Genomic DNA, 21,103 nt, shown 5'->3' on the forward strand with positions numbered 1-21,103 from the left:
AGCTATCTTCAAGGAAAGATTTATAGGGAAGTGTTCCCTTCTGCTCTCTATAACATTCTTCTTGATAATAGGTACGTAACGATACAACAAAAACATGGTATTGATATTGGTTTATCAACTTTTAAATTTTGTCACTTCCTTACTTTTTCCCCAATTACCGTGTAAGTTGGTATGTATCCTCTGTCACCACTATGATCTTAGTGCGCATCAGTTGACCAGTAGTAAATATTCACCAAATACTTATTGAATAAATGTTTAAATATAAAATTAATTAGGCTCTGAGGAAAACACATGAGTGACCTAAGACTAGGCCTTAGGAATTTCCAGGTAGGAATCTAACATGAGCACAAGTGAATCCCAAGTGAAATGACTTCGGAGCATATAAAGATAGGAAAAAACAAGTTCCAGGTCTGTAAGTTAGGATAAGAGTATCTTCTACACAGCCAGCAACATTGAGGAAGTTCCTTACCGTAAAAGGACTGGTTTGGAAAATACACAAAGAATTGCAGCACATAATCACACCTAAACTATTCACTGTCTAGGGGAATAAAACTACATGATGGGCTTTGGTCAAACAGAATTCAACTCCTGAAACAGCCACATGAAGGAAAATGGGCATTTAACAAAATCTAAGTTTGTTTTTTAATTTAAATTCAAGTTAGTTAACATATAGTGTAGTATTTGTTCCAGGAGTAGAATGTAGTGATTCATCACTTACATATAACACCCAGTGCTCATCCCAACAAGTGCCCTCTTTAATGCCCATCACCCATTGAGCCCATTCCCTTACCCACCAAAATGTAAGTTCTCTTCAAAAAGAAAGAGATAATAACAGAAGACTTTGAATGAATAAATTGGGTGGGCAACCAATAGCACGTGAATGGCTATTTGTAGGAGACCCACTTAAAACAGGCTTCTTATAGGAGGTATACTTAAAAGGCAAAATTGTTAACAATAAAATATTAGGCAAATATATCACTGGCAAAAGCAAAGGAAAAGAAAGCCAAGGGCACCTTGGTGGCTCAGTTGGTTAAATTTTTTAAAAAATATTTTTATTCCTAGGAGAGAGAGAGAGAGACAGCGTGAGCATGGGAGGGTCAGAGAGAGAGAGGGAGACACAGACTCTGAAATAGGCTCCAGGCTCTGAGCTGGCAGTCATCACAGAGCCTGACGCGGGGCTCGAACCCACGAACTGCGAGATCATGACCTAAGCGAAAGTCGGACGCTTAACCGACCAAGCCACCCAGGAGCCCCATTTAAAAAAAAAAAAAAATTTTTTTTTAAAGTATTTTTATTTAAGTGGCTCAGTTGGTTAAACATCTGACTCTTGATTTTGGCTCAGGTCACCATCTCACAGTTCGAGTTAAAGCACTGTGTCTGCCCTATCAGAATGGGGCTTGATTGTGATTCATTTTCTCTCTCTCTCTCTCTCTTTCTCTCTCTCTCTCTCTCCTTCTCTCTCTGCCCCTCCCTTGCTCTCTCTCTCTCTCTCTCTCAAAATAAATGAATAAATAAATGTAAAATAGTCTTTAAAAAAAAAAAAGAAAAGCTAGAAGAACAATGTTAGATAAAATGTTATTGAGGCAAAATATGTTAAATGGGACAAAATGGTCTTTTTTTTTTTTCAAATGAAGACTAGATTTCACAGTGAAGGGGTTTGAAGAACCTTTACTTACATTGTATATTGACTAACAAGTAATAGTTATAGAATTACAAGGATAAACTGAGATGATATATTAATGATTTTAAATTATTTATCTTTGACCAACAAAGGCCAAATAAGTAAAATATAAATAAAGATATAGGAAGATATGGAAAATATAGCTTATTTAGTAGATTTATATACCAAGCAATCTAACTTGCACACAATAAAGAAACACTCATCCTTTCCCAGTGCCCAAGGAGCCTTTGCAACAACTAAGCAGACATGTGACTATAAAGAACTTAGGTTATTCCACAAAGCAGGAAAAGTACAGATCATGACTCTAAATACACTGCATGAAAACTAGAAATTAATAAGAAAAGTAAAAAGAAACAAAGATCTGACAATTTTTATTTTAAAAAACCCTCTTTTAATTCTATTGTTTAATTCCAGTGTTTCACTTGGAAATATGCCTCTCGAATCTCCTACTAGAAGGAGCATAATTGGCCAAAGGCCTTGAATCCTATGTTCCAAATGCATCACCATATGTGAATACTATGCTTCCCATTGGCTGCTCCCAATGAGTGTCTGAAGAGTATTCCTATGATGAGTGACTTTGGTTCAAAGAACTTGATGAAACTATTAGAATGGCTGTCTAAGATATCTCTTTTGCACTGCTGTAAGAACTACTCTGTAATCTGATGGCTTTTTCCATCTCCTCCAGCTCCTTCCCGTTTTCCTTCACAGTTTTGTTTTGTTTTTTCCTCAGTGAATCTCTTGCTCATCAATTCCTTTATGGCATTTGCTTCTCAAAGGACTAACACAAGTGTCAAAGAATAACTCAACTCTGCTATTATAATTTAGTTAGGAAAGGATAATAAGAATATTATATATCAAAAGGACACAGAAACATCTATAATCAGTGGTAAATTTGTGGCATTAAATGTTTCTGTAAGACAGAATAAAGCTATGTAAACCAACTACTAAAGAGAATAAAGCTATGTAAACCAACCATTAAAAAGAATAACAAACCGGGGCACCTGGGTGGCTCAGTCAGTTAAGCGTCAGACTTCAGCTCAGATCATGATCTCACAGTTTGTGGGTTCGAACCCCGCGTCGGGCTCCGTGCTGATAGCTAGCTCAGAGCCTGGAGCCTGTTTCAGATTCTGTGTCTTCCTCTCTCTCTGAACTTTCCGTGCTCATGCTGTCTCTCTCTCTCTCTCTCTCTCTCTCTCTCTCTGTCTCTCTCTCTCAGAAATAAATAAAAACCATTAAAAAAAAAAAAAGAATAACAAACCTAACCAAAGGAAAGCAGAAAGCAGAATGAAGAAATTGACAAATTGTGATAGTGGAATGGCTCCTTTAAGACGTCCATGCTCTAATTCCTGGAACCTGTGAATATGATATATTAGATGGCCAATGGGATTTGCAGCTATAATTAAGGTTACAGATCTTGAAATAGGGAGATTATCCTGTCTTATCCAACTGGGCCCAATTCAATCACGTGAGCCTTTAAAAGCAGAGAACTTTCTCTAGCCAGAGTCAGAGAGATTTGAAGCATGACATGGACTTGGCCTGGAGAGAGGCCACATGGAAAACATGAGAAGGAAGGCTGGCAGCTGAGGGAACATGTCTCCAACTGACAGCCGGCAAGAACCTCAGTCACACAGCTTCAAGAAATTGAATTTGGCGAAAAGCTTGAATGAGTCTGGAACAGGACTAATTCCCCGAGCTGCCTCACAAGAACATAGCCCTGCTGATATCTTGATTTCTCCATCGGGAGACCCTAAGCAGGGTTCTACTCTAGTCCACCCAGGCTTTTGACCTGCACACACTATGAGATATTTATGTTGCTATAAACCACTAAGTTTGTGGTCATTTGTTATGATAGCAATAGCAAACTAATATACAAATATTAAAAATCAATAATTAAAAAAATTATAGGATTGATATATAAATCCAAGGGCTGTTCCTTAGAAAAGGTAGTAGACAACGTTTTTCTTAGCCTAAACACAAAGAAAACACATAAATACTAACATTAAGAATAAGGAAAGATAGAGTAGTTATAAATATGATCCAAATAGTGTAGTGAAAACATTCACAAAGCTGAAGTGATAGATGAAATGGAAGCCAAATAATTATAGATTTTAATTCACTTCTCTCAATCCAAGACAGAAGAATAGACCAAAAAAAAAAAAAAAATAAATAAATAATAAGGATCCCAAACACCTAAACAACAAGCAAGTTTTTAGATATCGACTGAACTTTGTGCCCTAAAAATATAGAATATATTCTTTCAGAACATGTAGAAAATTTTGCTATCCAGGCATCAAACCCCTCAAAGTATTCCAAAAACTGAAGCTGGAATATAAGAAAATTTTCAATTACAGTGAGATAAATCCAAAAACGAATACGAGGATAACACAAAATCCTTAACCCGGGAAAAACAACAACCTCTCTTAAGCTGTTCAATCAAAGGGAGAAATATGATATAACAGCAGAATTTCTAGGAAACCATGAGATCACTGTATCAGCCCTAGGGGTACAGGGAAGTAAATAAATCCTCAGGGAAAACTCATAGTCAAAAACGCTTCAATCAGTAAAAGAAAGACTACAAATATATACGGTTCAGAAAGTTAGAAAATGAACAACAAAGCAAATCACAGGAAAAGGGGAAAAAATGAAGACAAAAGCTTGAATTGCTAACAACACATGGAAAACAAAATAGAAGAACTTAAAACTACATGAAAAGACTGGCTCATTGGAGAGTAATCAATATAACTATTAAAGCACAAATAGCTCAACTAATCAAGGGGTGAAAAAAGCACAAATACAATGGTGAGGAGAAAAATGTAAAAGAAAGAATGAAATTAATTTTCATAGTATTTTGCCCAACTTTATGGAAATTAATTTCAAAATCTGGATGAAAAAGGTAATTTTTTCCAAGCAGAAGTAATTAACTAAAGCTGACCCTTGAAAAGATAGTCTTTAAACAGACCAATTTCCACAGAAAAAACTGATTTTTAAAATCGTATGCAAAACCAGACAATTCTCACCAGGAAAAAGGAAAAAAGAAAGCACTGAAAGGGACTTGCTGTACCAGATACTAAAATTACTATAAGGTCTCAATGATTAATAATTAAGACACATCCTATATTAGAAAAACTCCAAATGGACAAAGAATTTAAATATAAACAGTAAAGTCATGAAAGTGCTAGAAGAAAATATGAGTAATTATTTTGAGAGGGGGAGACAGCGAGTGCTAAGTGGGAGAAAGGAGGACAGAGGGAGAAAGGGGGCGTGGGGCTCAGTCTCATGACTGCGGGATCAGAACCTGAGCCAAAATAGACTGAGCCACACAGGCTCCCCTAGGGAATTTCTTTTTCAGTGTGACCTAAAAGAAGCTACAGAAGAAAAGACTGATAAATTTAGCTATAAATTGAGAACATAAGCGTGACCGAAGTCAAAAGACAAATGACAAACGGGAAAATGTATTTGCAGCTCATAACAGAGAGAAATGCTCATCTCCCTAACATATAAATAGCTCCTAAAAACTGAAAAGAAGAAGAAAAACAGACCAATAAGGAAATGGATAAAAGAGATGAATAGATAGCTCACTGAAAAGGAAATGGAAATAACTCTTGAAGATGTGAACCTCACTCACACTAAGAAAGGCTAAGTGAAGGGGTGCCTGGGTGGTTCATTTTGTTAAGTGTCTGATTTGTGTTTTCAGCTAAAGTCATAATCTCATGGTTCTTTATTGGTTTGAGGCCCATTTTGGGCTCTGCACTGGCAGCTCAGAGCCTACTAGAGATCCTCTCTCTCTCCCTCCCTCTCTGCTGTGTGCACACACACTCTCTCTCTCAAAAATAAATAAATAAACATAAAAAAATGAGAAAAGAAGGGCTACGTGAAATAGGATTTTAGCTTTCTTTTTCCTATAAAAGTGGCAAAATTCAAAAGTCAACACCATTGGTGAGGCAATATGTAAAATGTTCTCATTTTTACATTTTACATATTGCTAACAATATAATAATGCTCAAAATAACAAACATGTACTTTAACCCAGCTATTGCACTTCTGGTTAGTAATCCTACAGACATACCTTTGGACATACACATAATGACATAGGTGCAGGTTACATGTTGCAGCATTGTTTGAAAGAGAAAAATATTAAAAATGCCCAAATGTCCATCTGTGAGAGATCAATTAAATGAACTATTGTACACAGAATAAGAATATGCAGTTGTAAAAAACAATAAGGAAGCTTTCCATGTATTAGTATGATTGATCTCCAGGATATATTTGTTTAGTTAAAAAAACAGATACATAGTAATATATATTACTATATATATAATATGTATATATAAGCATATTATATATATGCTATCTTTTTTGTAAAAAGGAAAAACTAAGAGTATATTTGCATTTGTTTGTATCTGCATATAGGCATACTGAAAGAATGCATAACAAAGTAATAAAAATGGTTTTCAGTGAGGAAATGAAGGAATGTGATCATTGGTGACAGAGGTGGGCATAAAAATTCTCAGTGTATATTTTCTTATATGGTTTCTATTTGTGGACCATACATATCATCTGTATTACCTTAAAAAAACTAAGAAGAAATTTCAATCAGTGTCATTTAAAAAAAAATTTTTTTTGCATTTATTTAGAGAGAGAGAGTGGGAGAGGGGCAGAGAGAGAGGGAGACAGAGAATCCCAATCAGGCTCCCTACTCTCAGTGCGAACCCCAGTTCAGGGCTCCAACTAATGAACCATGAGATCATGACTTGAGCCGAAATCAAGAGTCAGAGGCTTAACTGACTTAGCTACCCAGGTGCCCCAAATTAAATTTTTAACTTAAATGCAAAGTCAAATGACTGTATAGCAGAAATGGAGGAATGTTTCCGTATTGGGAAATGAATTGACATAGCACATCAGAAGTCCAGAAATAAACGAGTGAACAAATAAAAACCCAAATTAAAAAAAAACCCTAATCTGAAGATTTAGGCATTTGTTGATATCTACAATGCATTTTTAAGGTGAAATGTTCAGTCCTAATAAAAACTTAGTACTAATAAAAACTAATGGAAGTAAGTAGGAATTGAAGGGCACTCTCTTAACATGGTTAAAAATATATCAAACCAACAGCCAACAGCAAACAACAAAGACATCTCCAGTATAATAAGAAACTAAACAAGCTGCCTTCTATGACCACTTTCAACTGACAGTTATCTGGAAAATCTGGTCATGGCTCTACAAAAAGCGTACTGAGGTTTCACATCAGAAAACCAGAGATAACAAGGTTATGATTTGTTTTTTTATATGACTAAGTATTTTGGAAAACAAAGAGACTCAACCCAAAAACTATAAGGACTTAATTAGATGGGTGTGTAGGTGTGGGCAGGGTGAACCCAATGGGATCAAAGTAACACATATGCCCATCTAAACCTTCTGCTCTTGATTATTTTGGTCCTATGAGCAAATAATCACACACCAAACTTATAAGTCCCTCAATTCTCAAAGGATTTCCACATTGTTCTGCCCAAACAACTTCAGAGATGTGCTTATTGCTACTAAGGTATGTGAAAAAGTAAGAGGAAGAGTTTGCATTGGCTCCTTTAGTTAAGCTATTGGGAGGATGAAAAAGGAGAGGCATTTCAGGCAGAAAAGAGCACAAACAATATGGAGTCTGTCAATATCTTAGAGTTTGTAGGGATCTACCTGCAGGTTGTCCAGTATCGCTGGGTGTGAGGACTGAGCCAGGAAAAATGGGATGAGCTGAAGCAATAAGCAGGGGGCCAGTGTAGACATGGCCTTTAAAACCAGGGCAGTGGATTTGTATATCATTTTGTGAGAGACATAACCTACGGTAGGGCTGTAACAATCAACTCACATTTAGGTCACATATTTAATAATAATAACTTCCATGAGAAATTGTTTTGCTTATAATCTTTGGTTCTACAGTCTTTGAGGAAAGCCCAGAGAGTAAAAGAATAACAGCAACAGTGGAATCAAGTAGCACAGGCTTACAATGGGTGGCTATGTTGGAACATAGGAGGTGCTCATTAAATTTTCGTTAATTCACCTGACATTGCTCATAGAATATATGTATGACTGTCACATTTAAACGCTTTGGAAGAAAAGAGTTCTCTTGAAAAATTTCCACTCTACTAGGCATTTTGATAAGCTATAATGATCTTCTGGCAGTGACACATAATGTAAGAGTTCCAAATATTTTCAGTTACCTTCACATCCAAGTTCTTAGAAACAGTTTCTAGGGCAGACACGAAATCTTGAATTGTTTTTTCAATTTTCTGGTGCTCATGCCTGATGAACTGAATGTCTCCAGAAAGCTTCACAATGCTGGAGTCACATCTAGTGGCAAGACGAAAATTGGTTGCGTGATCAATAGGCTCAAACATTTTTAATACTACAGTAGGATGTGTGCATTCATTCACAGCAAAAGTTCTAAAGTTCTTTCAATAATGTTAGTAGACATGGGAACATAAACAGAAATCTTCATTTTTCTCTCCTTTTTCTGATGAGACAGAAACCAGGTTGGATAATGATACACTGGCCAAAATCAAAGACCTGCGTTGGAGTAGATGAAGACTTTAGGAGAAAATGAGGGAATTTTAGATTTTCAGTCTGATGTATCAATTCAGTCATAGGCATTCCAACACATTTTGGTGTTTGGGGACTACTCCCTGCTGCCTATGTTTAGGCAAAATTGAAACGTTTTCCTGTTCTATATTGCATTCTGAATCCACTTTCCTCTGTTTAGTCTGGTTTTTCTTTTTGCTCCAAGATTGTCAGTTCTCCTCTGGCTACAAAGAGTCCCAGCTTACCATCATCCTCCAACCCATCTTCAAAACACAATTTCCCTCCTCTTACCCTCAATCAAAACTCCTACTCCTGGAGTGGGCTCAGTCAAGTGTTATCTTAAATTAGGACAAAAGCAATTCACAGTAACATGTGAATGAAGTTTTGGCTCATAGAGTTGTATTTTAAGAAGTAAGTCTAGTGAAATGGGGTCAGAGTTGAAGATTAACCATCTTACAGCGTGTCAGGGAAGCCTACCCCATATCACCACTCAAGGGTTCTTTCTGGAGATGGCATGTCTCATACTATGTTATCAGTTTCAATGCACTCATAAATGCATGAAAAATATGGAGAATGCTGAATGTGCTTTTTGTCTAAAGTTATCAGAGATCACTTTGAAGTTTGTAATTTTATAAAATAATTCTTTGTCCTCATAATATTAGTTAGGAATTATATTTTCATGCTATTATGCAAAGTGCTATAAATATAGCTTATTTTATGGCCATCAATTTTTTCTTTAGGATCTAGAAATCAATCTCTTTTCCTTAAGTTTTTTAGTACTAAAGTTGAGCCCAAAGTGAGTATGATGGTAATTTTGCCTGAAAAATCCCTAGAGAAGACTCCAGGAGAATGTGGTAGGGGAGGGGAGATTGCTGGGAAGAAAAGTTAGGAATTAATCTTAATGGGAGCTGGCTTGTAATGCACCAAAGTCACGGGCAAAAGCCATTTCACACATTTGTACATAAAACTTGTTGTCAAAACAAGCTATGTTGTCAGTTAGTTAGGATATTGTTCTGTGAATCCGCATTAAGATCCCCAAAGATTACATAGAAACAGTTGCTGCTGTCACCGCTCCCTGCCACTCGTCATTCAACCCCCTCCTTGTTCGACCTTCAGAGACAGCTGGCCTGTGCACTTTAGGCTAATGGTTAAGAATTCGTCTACGGTGTCACAGTTGACCAGGCTTTGAATCCGGCTTCTGCTATTTCCCAGCTTTGTGATCTGGGAAAAGTTTCTTAACTGTCGATGAGCTTCAGTTCTCCTTAACTGAGAATAGTGAGTAATGACGTCAAGCCACTGCACATAGCTGCACAATTTGTCCACCACACAACACCAGACTTGCCAGCCACATGGGCAGCATGAACAGAGGAGCCATAGATAGTATCCTCTGGAATGCTTTGTGCTCAACCTTCTAAACTGTAAGTGGCTATCCTGAAAAAAAGTCACTTGATAAGGTTATTTAAAGATGAAAGGAGGTAATGAATCAAATGCTTTAGCCAGCACCTAGCCCTGAGGAAGCACCCCGGAAAGATCAGTAGCTATTATTTATTAATTCCTGTCTCCCCACGCAAAAACACATACTGCCAGCCTAAGGCCACATGCTGACTACTTGTTTTGTCTACCTGGTTATCTAATGATGTCTTTATTCTTAATGTTCAGTAACTTCGCCCAGATTGATTGTTTGTTTGTTTGTTTGTTTGCTTGGTGAGAGAGAGAAAGAGAGCGCACCCATGAGCACAAGTTGGGGAAGGGCAGAGAGAGAGGGAGAGAGAATCCCAAGCTGATAGCGTGCCGACTTGATCTCACACGAACAGTTAGATCATGACCTGAGTCAAAATCAAGAGTTGGACAGGATGATTAACCAACCCATCTCCCCAGGGGCTCCTCAACCAGGATACTTTGATTCACTTGTTATATTAATTTTTCTTGAATTCTAGTTTTGATTTATATATTCAAATCTCCGTTTCAAGAAAGTTTTCTTCTCTTATATGCGTGAAGAGTTTTTTCCTAAAGGATTTATTCTCTCTCTTCTTCAGGAGGTCCTACACGGTCTATGTTGAGTGAATTTTACTTGTCTGCTATATACATCATTTTTCTACAAATTCTATATTTAAGAACATTTTCTTTTCATTTTTTATGGGTTGCTCATGTTTGCCTTTAAAAAATAAATTATTATTTTTAGTTCTCTTTATTTCATTTCGGGGGCTTCCAAAAACAGATTTGATCTCTGTGATGTTTTAATGTTTTTCCCACCTTATCCCTGAGCAATTTCAGCTTATCTATTGTGTTGTGTTATGCGATGAAGCCCTTTTATTTCATATTTTTTAATCATTTTTATTTTATCGAAGTAAAACATGCCTATAGTTTAGAAGTCAATAAAAACTAAAAGGCTAATAACAAACTGTGGGGAATAAGCTTCGGAATTCCCTGAGCTTGCACTGATGGGTTAACAAGGCATAAAGAAATAGGAAGCCACAGGATGAAAGCACCAAAGACAGGTAACCAAGATTAGATATTCAGGGCGGAAGCACCCCAATTTAGTACAATAGCAGAAAGCTGCTTTCTCAGGAAGGAAGGACCAGAATAGGGAAACAGGTAAACAGGGCTACAGACAGCAGCAGGCTGAAGTTGCCAGGAGCAGAGCTTATTAGCAAAAGAGAGATGCAGGGCAGCAGGCTCTGTCTTATCCCCTAAACAAGCTATGATAAACAGACATGGCGTCTCATGCCTGCAGTAAACAAGCATCTGCCCAGCACCTGAACTTTGTTTTGTTATCAACCCAAACCCCTAATACTGTGTATCCTCAAAACCCCTTTCCCTCATACCCATGAGTTAATGTTCACGGTTTCATTGTCTGTCTGTGCGCGTCCATCACGCTTGTGAGCCTTCTGATCTAATAAAAACGGAGCAAGGACCCTTACTGGGGGCTCTTGTCCTTCCTGGACATTAGCATCTCTTTAATCCTGCATGCAGTCTCTTGCTGGATAAGAGAGAACTCCAGAAGTTACAACAACAGACTGTAGTGGTTCCTTGCTCTCCCTCACCCTGCTTTTCCCAGTTCTCCTTAGAGACCAGAGCCTGTCTTTACCTAGTTTCCGAGTTTCCTGGTGCTGCCAACACCTCAGCCTTTTGAGAATTGTGTGGTATAAAACCAGATCATTCTCAGCTTATCCCACAGATTTAAAACTGGTTTTATTACATCTGTTAAGTCAGTTTCCACATGTCTGTTTCCTAGGTCCCAAGATTTCTATGCTGATATCCTGTCTTTATGGGTCCGTTTTAAAAAGAAATTTTTTGTTTGTTTTGTGGTAGATTTAGTGAGACTTTGGGAAGGAGCAAAATTACAGCTGTTGCTGTTCAATCAGCGATCTGCTTTCATCTCTTTCCTTTTTTCTTAACTTCTTTGACGGGAGGAGACCCTCTGGTTTGAACTCCTCCTGTGTTTTTCTGGTAATTCTCATTGACATTTGCTCATCAGGCTCGTGTTTTCTGTGTGCCCATCGATAATGGCGGAGCTGATTTTTATGCACAGGCTAGATTCTACCTAACTATCACGCTTACATCTTTGGCTGATTGTGACTACCTGCAGAAGATCACCACGCGTGTGTGGGGGGAGGAGTAGACCACATCCTACACTCAGGCTTGCAGTATCAAAGCTGTTACTTCCTTAGGCCCCGCAGGGTGTGGGAGGGCACATCTCCCCTTTTCCTCCTCAAAACCTGCATTGGTGTATCTCACAGCCTTGAGTCCTAGAATTTGCAAGCACGGAGCTTCTAGATGATAAATAACACATGCATCGTCAGCTACATTCCTCAGCTGCTCTGTGTCACTGACCTGATTCTCTAAAGGGATATTTCCTGTCTGTCCTATGACCCGCCTGAGCCCTTAGCGTAATACTACTCCATTCACATTCTTTGGCTATAGCTTTTAGGATTACAATTCTTGATTTGGAGTAAATCATTATGTCTAAGATCTGAGGAAGACTATCAGTCCAGACCTGAGAATATTTGTAAGCGTGCTCTGTGGTTAGCAGTTGTGGCAACTTCCAAGCTCTATTAAAGGTGGAGTTTTTGCTGCCCTTCTCCTACTTTTAAGTGACTTTAAGATGTCGCAAGTGAGAGGAGTGGCATAAAAATACCTTTATTCAATTATCTTTAACCAGAAGTTCCTACTCTTAACTTTTGGAAGTTGACAATATCCATGATATCATTCCTACAAAGAATATGATTTTTGCTTTTAATTGCATAGCAACACAATTTCTTATTTTTCTTAAAAGAAAATCTGCCTTTGGGTCCCAAACAGCCAAATGTAGCTGAAGTTCGGCGTCCTTGGGCTGCTGCTGAAGACTGTAAATCCTGGCCATCTCTATGGATGTTCTTTACATATTTGCTTTTCCTCATTTGCACCTGAGACTATCATCTACTCGATGGAGGAGAGGGTATCAAAAGCAGGCCGGACAACTTTGAGAACCTCATCTCCTTGGAAGCACTTGCTTTTACACTACCCTTGTTTTGGAGTAGGAAATCGGGTGTAAAATTCGAAGCACACTGTCATTATTAAATATTGAGCTGGATTTAGGCAACAGTAAAATGTTTCCTCTGAACTATGTTAAAATAATCAACTTAATCTCAGTTATGCCAAAATACTCATTGGAATTAAGGTCAATATGCATAGAAAGATAGTAATTAATCTGCCTCCGCTAGTCTGTTAGTCCCTTGCCTGGCAAAAATACACAGGATGGGAGAGGAAGGCTTAATTTAAGTCTCAGATTAACAAATAGATTAAATAAATTTTCATAACAAGGAGATATTTCCAGGAAAAATAAGACCTTGTCCTAAAGTCACTACCTAAGATTCAAGGGGAAGGTAATTAAGCAATTGAAGAGTCCAGTGAAGAAATAGGAGGCTTTTGGTTTCCCTTCTCCTCTGGATGTACCAAATAAACAGCCACATGCAGATCATTTCCCTCTGAGAAAAATCCAGAAACTAATTTAAAGACTCCTGCTTATCCGGCAACTAAGAATATACCCACATTAGGGCTCACTTGGTTAAGCATCTGTAGTCGCCTCAGGTCACGACACGAGTTCAAGCCCCACGTCGGGCTCTGTGCTGACAGCTCAGGGCTTGGTGCCTGCTTCACATTCTGTGTCTCCCTCTCCCTGCTCCTCCCTCATTTGCACTCTCTCTCTGTCTTTCAAAAATTAATAAACATTAGGGGCGCCTGGGTGGCTTAGTCGGTTAAGCGTCTGACTTTCACTTAGGTCATGATCTCGAGGTTCGTGGGTTTGAGCCCCGCGTCGGGCTCTGTGCTGACTGCCAGCTCAGAGCCTGGAGCCTGTTTCAGTCTGTGACTCCCCCTCTCTCTGACCCTCCCCTGCTCACACTGTCTCTCTCTCTCTCTCCTAGAAATAAATAAAACATTTAAAAAAATTAATAAACATTAAAAAAAATTTTAAAAAGAATATACCCACACTGAAATGGGAAGGAAAAGCTGAGACACACACTCATGCTGCAAACCCCGTTCTTGGCACCGTGCCTTACAGTTGAGAGGGGACCCCCAAGCCTCAGCTTCTTCCTGAGGAGTGAGGGTTTGGACCACACATCCAGCACTCCAGCCTTCACAGCTGCCACCTGAGAGACTGGCTTCCAAATCACCCAGCTCTGAGAGCTGAGGGGGCTCCTTTGAAAGTCCCCCGGGACCATAGAAAAAAAGAGATAGCTTTAAATAACCACAAGATTAAACAACGGACAAGAGTGGGGGCACCTGGGTGGCTTAGTTGTTTAAGCGGCCGCCAACTTTGGCTCAGGTTCTGATCTCACAGTTCATGAGTTGGAGCTCCGCATCGGGCTCTCTGCTGTCAGAACAGAGCCTGCTTCGGATCTTCTGTCCCCGTCTCTCTCTGCCCTCTCCCGCCTCAATCTCTCTCTCTCAAAAGTAAATATTTTTTTAAAAAGGACAAAGCATCTGAATGGACATTTATCCACAGATGACATACAAGTGACCAGCAAGTACATGAAGAGGTGCTCAGCATCACTGATCATCAGGAAACTGCAAATCAAAACCACAATGATATATTACCCTACACCTGTTAGGGTGGCTGTTATCAAAATAATAAAAAGATAACAAACGTTGACTAGTAGGTAGAGAAAAGAAAACCCTTGTATATTGTTGGTAAGAATGTAAACTGGTACATTGTAGAAAACAGTATGAAGGTTCTTCAAAAAACTGAAAATAGAACTATTACATCATTCAGCAAAGCCTCTTCTGGATGTACATCCCAGGGAAATGAAATCAGTACTTGGAAGGAATATCTGCCGTCCCACACTCCCATGTTCACTGTAGCAACATTCACAATAGCCAAGATATGGAAACAACCTAAGTGTCTGTTGACAGATGAATAGATAAAGAAATGGTCACACACACACACACACACACACACACAGACGTTCTAATTATTATTCAGACTCAAAAAATGAGGTATTGCCATTTGTGAAAACATAGATAAAATTGGAGGACATTATGTTAAGTTAATTAAGATAGACACAGAAAGAAAAAAGAAACTGCATGATCTCATACGGAACCTGAAAAAGTAAAATATATGGAAGCAGAGACTAGAATGTTAGCCAGGGTGTGAAGGGGGGGCATATGGGGTAATGTTGGTCAAAGAGTACAAAGTTGCAGTTAGGTAGGAAGGCTATGCCTAGAGACCTTATATATACAGTGTGAGGACTACAGTTAATAATGTTATACTGAATAATGGAAATATGCTAAGAAAGAAGATTTCAGGTGCTCTTACCACACACATAAAATGGTCATTATGTTTGAAGATATGTTAATTAGTTTGACTGCAGTAATCATTTTACAATGCATGTATATATCAAATCATGTTGTAGACCTTAAATAGAAATAAATTTTGGGGCGCCTGGGTGGCTTAGTCGGTGAAGCGTCCGACTTTCGCTTAGGTCCTGATCTCGCGGTTCGTGGGTTTGAGCCCCGCGTCGGCCTCTGTGCTGACAGCCAGCTCAGAGACTGGAGCCTATTTCAGAGTCTGTGTCTCCCTCTCTCTCTGACCCTCCCCTGCTCACGCTGTCTCTCTCTCTCTCTCCTAGAAATAAATAAAAATATTAAAAAAATAGAAATAATTTTTATTTTTTAAAAAGGAAACAAAAAAGGAAAAAAGAAATTGAAGCTGAGCAAAAAGAATTGTACATCTTGTTCTTAATATTATTCCATTCATGTCTTGGCTTCACTTAAATCTGTTATTTTGTCTTATATATAAGGCAGGATTTAGAAAAATAGAATACTGGGTTTATAATGGTTTGCAGAAAAAAATAGTTGAGGTGTCATCAGCACACCACTAAGTGGAACCAAATTCCAAGTTTTATTCAAAACAGATGTTTGGTATTTATCTTTGTAAATTCAGGGCACATCTAAGTAGGATGGTGGGTTTGTTAGTGTTTATTTTATTACATTGCTTCACAACTTACCCAAATGCTAAAAACTTTCCTTTGTGTGTATCAGATATTATATAAGGAAATATATAATTTTGTATATTTTAGATGTATAAACATTTATACATAATATAAATACATATCTGTGTGTGTGTGTGTGTGTGTGTACACACATAGGTACTTTGTAGATTCCGTTTTCCTAATGTCTGTTACCTGCTCTAGACTTTCATGGCTAGTGCGTTAGTTTAGGCCTTTGCCATTTCCCACCTTGTTTACTGCATGCAGTGGGCTTCCTTTCATTTTCATGCTTCCTTTCTGTACCCCACCAACTTAGCTACTACTAGAATATTCCTTTGTCCAGGTACTGTCAGTTCAGAAGGAGTTCTTTGAATGGTATCTCTTGGTCTCTCTTGTTGAGACCTTGGTTATTTTATTTTCCTACTCTTAGAGGTATTTGGGACTCTCCACCATGTGTACTTTGGCTTGTTTCTTGAGGTAGCCCTGGAGAAGAAAACAGACAGACAAACACACAAGGAACAAAGGCACACAAACACACAGACAAATCCAACAAACACACAAACCGAAAGGGAAAATGAAAAAGAAAAAAGAGGAAGGAGGGAAGGCGAATAATAAGAAATAAAAATACATAAAAAAGAAAAAAGAAGAAAAGGAAAAAAGAAGAAACCCAATAGACAAAGAACAATTTAAAGCATATAACCATATTTCCCAGCTACAAATAAATAGCCGGGTGTATGCAGTGCTGGTGGAAGAGCATAGAGAAAGAGAGAAATGACAAGGTGGGGATTAGGTGAAAGTGGAAATGTAATAAGCAGGCAGAAGAAATAAGAAGTTTTTTCAAAGAGCGAAAGAGTGGAATATGGTTGGAGAAGAGGCGAAAAAAAAAAAAACGATGATGCTATGCAGAGAAACTGTATAGTCTAATTACTCCAGAGAGAAAGAGATGGAAAGGTAGGTAGGTGTAGAATTTACATCTAGAGAATGGATTAAATGTGACTGTTTAAGCAAACCAGTGGCCAGAATTAATCAGGGCAGTGCATCCATGTTGGTCTTACCCTAGCACCAGTTAAAAAAAAAAAAAAAAAAAGGCAGCTCTCTAGCGGGGATGGGCATGGTTTGGTCCAGTGCGTCCCTCAGGGGTCCTGCCTTGGTGGTTGTAGAGAGAAGAGTGGCGGCGCTCCAGTCCCTTCTTGAACCAAGCGTTGCAACTCACTTTTTTGGGTGTGTAAACTCCCTGTGCCAGGGGCGTAGCCAAGGTGGGCTGTGCTCTATATCCCAGGCTAGGCCTCGTTTCCAGATCTCAGTCTGCGTGCCCCATTGAAATTGCTGGAAATATAAACTTGCAGGCTTCAGGCCTTCTCCATGTGAGATATGGGGGCGAGTGAAATGTACAGAGTTCACTACTTCTCCACCATCTTGCCCTCCTCCCTCTAGAATGTTCCTAAATCTTTCCTCTCTCTTACTTATAATCTTACCATGGTTACTTACAACCTCTATATAAAGTTCAAACTTCTTACCTTGGCCCACAAGATCCCTCAGCATCCGATCTGGACCACTTGTTAGCTTCATCTCCCAATCTCCCATCTCTCCCTAAATGCAAACCCCAAAGTACCAAAGCTAAAACACTCTTCTTACAGGTAGCCCTTTGAACATGTCACAGTAATTCATCCCTCAGTTTGTTTGCACTTATTTTCCCTCCTATGTAAAGTGCATTTCCTGTTGTCCTTCCTTGTCTAGATAACTTCTACAGACGCTTCAAAACTAATTTCCGGTGTCACCTCCTCCAGGAAGACTTCCCTATGCCTCAGTCTGATTTGGATATTCCCATAGCACCTCAAACTTTCATTATAGTGTTTATCTAATCACTTACATTTGGAGTTTGTTTTCCCAGAGAGACCACAAACTAGGGGTCATGAGGAATTGGAAGTGAATCCCTGAATCCCAGCACACTGCTTGGCATCTGGGTATATGGCATATAGCTTAATACATTTTTGTTGTTGAATTGAATGGATAGATTCCACTCAGTAAGCCAAACTTCAACTCTAAAAGAAATTTGGCTTAGGTGTTAATCACCTAATTGTTATTTGGTCATTAAATTTTAGAGCAGATTAACAAGATGGAGGTTGAGCATTCCAGAAGAGAGAGTAAGGAGGTGATGGCAGAAGATGTCGAGTTGCAAAGGTGTCTATAGTCAGCCATTCACAAGTGATCTTTGATATGTCTACTTGAGTGGCCCTGCCATTGTCAATACCCACAGATTTTCGTTAAACTGTAGAGCATTAATTCTTTTGATTTAGAAATAGTGTTTGAAAGATGTTATTCAAAATTATATCCATTTGGAAGTAAATTCCTTTTGTTAGACTTTTATATGTAATTCTTATATATTTTAAATATTTTAATCATTAGAATTTGACTCATCTGGGAATTTTGTGTGTGGCCTTGAGGGTGGGTCTTTGTATAGCTGTTGGCATTTAGATGGTTGAGGGCTGTAAATATAATACATTTCTTGTCACTTGCAGATGGAACCAAACTGGACATTCTGTGTAAGGGGCCTTTTAGAGAACCCTTGAATCTCACAGGTAGCATGAGGCTTTCAAATTGTATTATACACTTTCTCAACTAACATCTCATCAGTTTAGCGTAATGTGAAGACAGTATCTACTTTTCTACCATCTGGAACTTACTTGGGAATGAGAATTCAGGGGGCAAGAACTGACTGCTGTTCATTGATAGGCTTCTCCTCACCTGGCCACTCTGCCTCGAAGATCTCCAACTCCTTGAAGGTGCCTGGTGTTTAGCTCCTGGACTGCAAAATTAGTTCCTGTGGCCGCCTGGTCTCGAGCTCTTATTTGGTGTTCTAAAATCTGTAATTTTAAGGGAAAAGTCCCATTAATTTTCTACACCCCATGATAAGAAAATATAAGCAGAGGTTGCAAAAATGAAAGCCTTTCCTAATGAGGCTGACAGCGAAAATGAGTGAGAGTCCTGTGTCAGAGAGAGGCAGTCCCTGCTTTATCTGAGGAAGGCAGAGGTGGCTTGATTCTAGATGATTGTTGTAAGAATGGTGGCTCAACACAAGCCAGAAATCTAGATTTTAGGTTAAATCTTTCAATTTTTTAAATATTGACATCTTAGTCAAAATCTTATATAAACAGAATACGGGCCAAATAAAACATACTTATTGTGCTGTTATGGCCATGAGATGCCATTAGGCCTTCATTGATACAAAAGCTTTTCACAAAAACAAGGCCCTTTACAGATTGAATCAGAAGCACAGTGAAGCTAATACAATTAACATAAGCAAATCTGAATCAAACTGTTCTACTCACAAGGAGTGATGAGGCTTATTCTAGATTTTTTAGAGAACATGAGAGATTTATGGTTTGAAGTTTATTTATTAAAATTTTTTAAAATTTTATTTATTTCTGAGAGAGAGAGAGACAGCATGAACAGGGGAGGGTCAGAGAGAGAAGGAGACACAGAATCTGAAATAGGCTTCAGGCTCTGAGCTAGCTGTCAGCACAGAGCCAGACACGGGGCTCGAACCCACGAACCGCGAGATCATGACCTAAGCGAAAGTCGGACGCTTAACCGACTAAGCCACCCAGGCGCCCCATCAGAGCTGACTATCTTTTTTTTTTTTTTTTTTTTAATTTTTTTTTTAATGTTTTATTTATTTCTAGGAGAGAGAGAGAGAGAGAGACAGCGTGAGCAGGGGAGGGTCAGAGAGAGAGGGAGTCACAGACTCTGAAACAGGCTCCAGGCTCTGAGCTGACAGTCAGCACAGAGCCCGACGCGGGGCTCGAACCCACGAACCGCGAGATCATGACCTAAGCGAAAGTCGGACGCTTAACCGACTAAGCCACCCAGGCGCCCCATCAGAGCTGACTATCTTATACGACCAGGCTGGTGGTCAAGAACAGTAGATTATTCACACTTACATGTAAGCATTAATTTTTAAAAAAATCTGCTTATCTATAGCAAAACTTTCTAACTTAGTTGGCACTCAGACAAAATCCAAAGTAAAGTGAAGGCATATATTTTTTAAAAACTTGTATTTATTTGTAAAAAGGTGAGAGTATAAGACCAGTTCATGATTTGGGGAAGCATTAAAGTTTAGTTGCTATATTAGATCAAGGCCTGAACTATGTCTAAATTTATGTTTACCAATTTTTTGAGGAAAGAACTTTTGTAGCAAATGAATCATAGAAAATTTAAAGACCATATACGGTGTCCTCCTCATTTGTAAACTGGCAGATTGAAACAACCCAAGAGCCCCAAAACCCCACAAACCCACAAAACAAAAAAACGAAAACAAACAAACCCTTAATTGAAAACATAGAAGTGTCCAGAATGCTAGCTGGAGGTTTCTTGTTGTTGTTGTTTTCATTTATTTTTGCATGACCGTGTCTTAGTCCATTCAAGCTGCTCTAACAAAATACCACAGACTGAGTAGCTAATAAGCAACAGACATGTATTTCTCACGGTTCTGGAGGCTGGAAGTCCAAGGTCAGGGTGCCGGCTTCGTCCACTTCTGTCAAGAGCCCTCTCCTGGACTGCAAACTGCCTACTTCCTACTGTGTCCTCACGTGGTGGCAGGGGCTAGGGGAATCTTGTAGGAGGGCACTGGTCCTAATCACGAGACCCCACCTAACACCGTCACAGGGGACATTAGATTTCAACATATGCATTTGGGGGGAGCAGGGAGACACACACATTTCAGACTATAGCAGTAGATGTTGTTTTGTTTTGGTAAAGAATAGTGATGAAAGGGAATTTGCCCTACTAAACACTAAAGCATAGGAGATGATAATAAATAAATCAAGTGTAGCCGAATAGATATGCATATGTAAATATGTAATGAAGACCTTGGTAAGACCTGCATATAAGAAAGAAATGTGCTGGGCCGCCTGGGTGGCCATTGAGTGTTTGACTTCGGTTTGGGTCATGATCTCACTGTTAATGAGTTTGAGTCCTGGGTCCATCTCTGTGCTGACAGCTCAGAGCCTGGAGCCTGCTTTGGATTCTGGGTCTCCCTCTCTCTCTGCTCCTCCCTCACTCACGCTATGTCTCTCATTCAAAAATAAATAAATATTAAAAAAAAATGTGCTATACTTGAGGCTCACAAATTAGTGGGGGAGGAATTTCACAAATGGTGTTGGGATCTCTGGTTATTTATTCAGAAAACAATGAGTTTAGGTCCTTACCTCATGAGACACATCAATATAGATTTTAGAAAAGTAGTTGAAAAATATAAAAAGTTAAGTCATAAAAATAACACATAATAGAGACGATTATTTGAATTCTAAATGAAGAAATTTCTATTTTAAAAATAATGAGAGAAATCACAGAGCAAAATATTGGAATGTTTAGCCTTATGTAAAAC

The 21,103-nt window shown here is 38.7% G+C and overlaps 1 protein-coding gene across 1 annotated transcript in view; it reads right to left on the reverse strand.

Annotated features, from left to right (window-relative positions):
• Positions 1-21,103, reverse strand: part of FAM81B (family with sequence similarity 81 member B) — a 56,748-nt gene that overhangs the window by 13,223 nt on the left and 22,422 nt on the right. Inside the window, exons 6-7 of the mRNA XM_039239355.1 lie at positions 18,463-18,581; positions 7,891-8,020 (exon numbers count right to left, since the gene is read on the reverse strand). Coding sequence (XP_039095286.1) covers positions 7,891-8,020; positions 18,463-18,581 — 249 coding nt within the window. The remainder of the gene's footprint in view (positions 1-7,890; positions 8,021-18,462; positions 18,582-21,103) is intronic.

The sequence above is a fragment of the Hyaena hyaena genome, unplaced genomic scaffold (assembly GCF_003009895.1).
Source record: "Hyaena hyaena isolate Hyena2069 unplaced genomic scaffold, ASM300989v1 scaffold_156, whole genome shotgun sequence".
Lineage (NCBI taxonomy): Eukaryota > Metazoa > Chordata > Mammalia > Carnivora > Hyaenidae > Hyaena > Hyaena hyaena.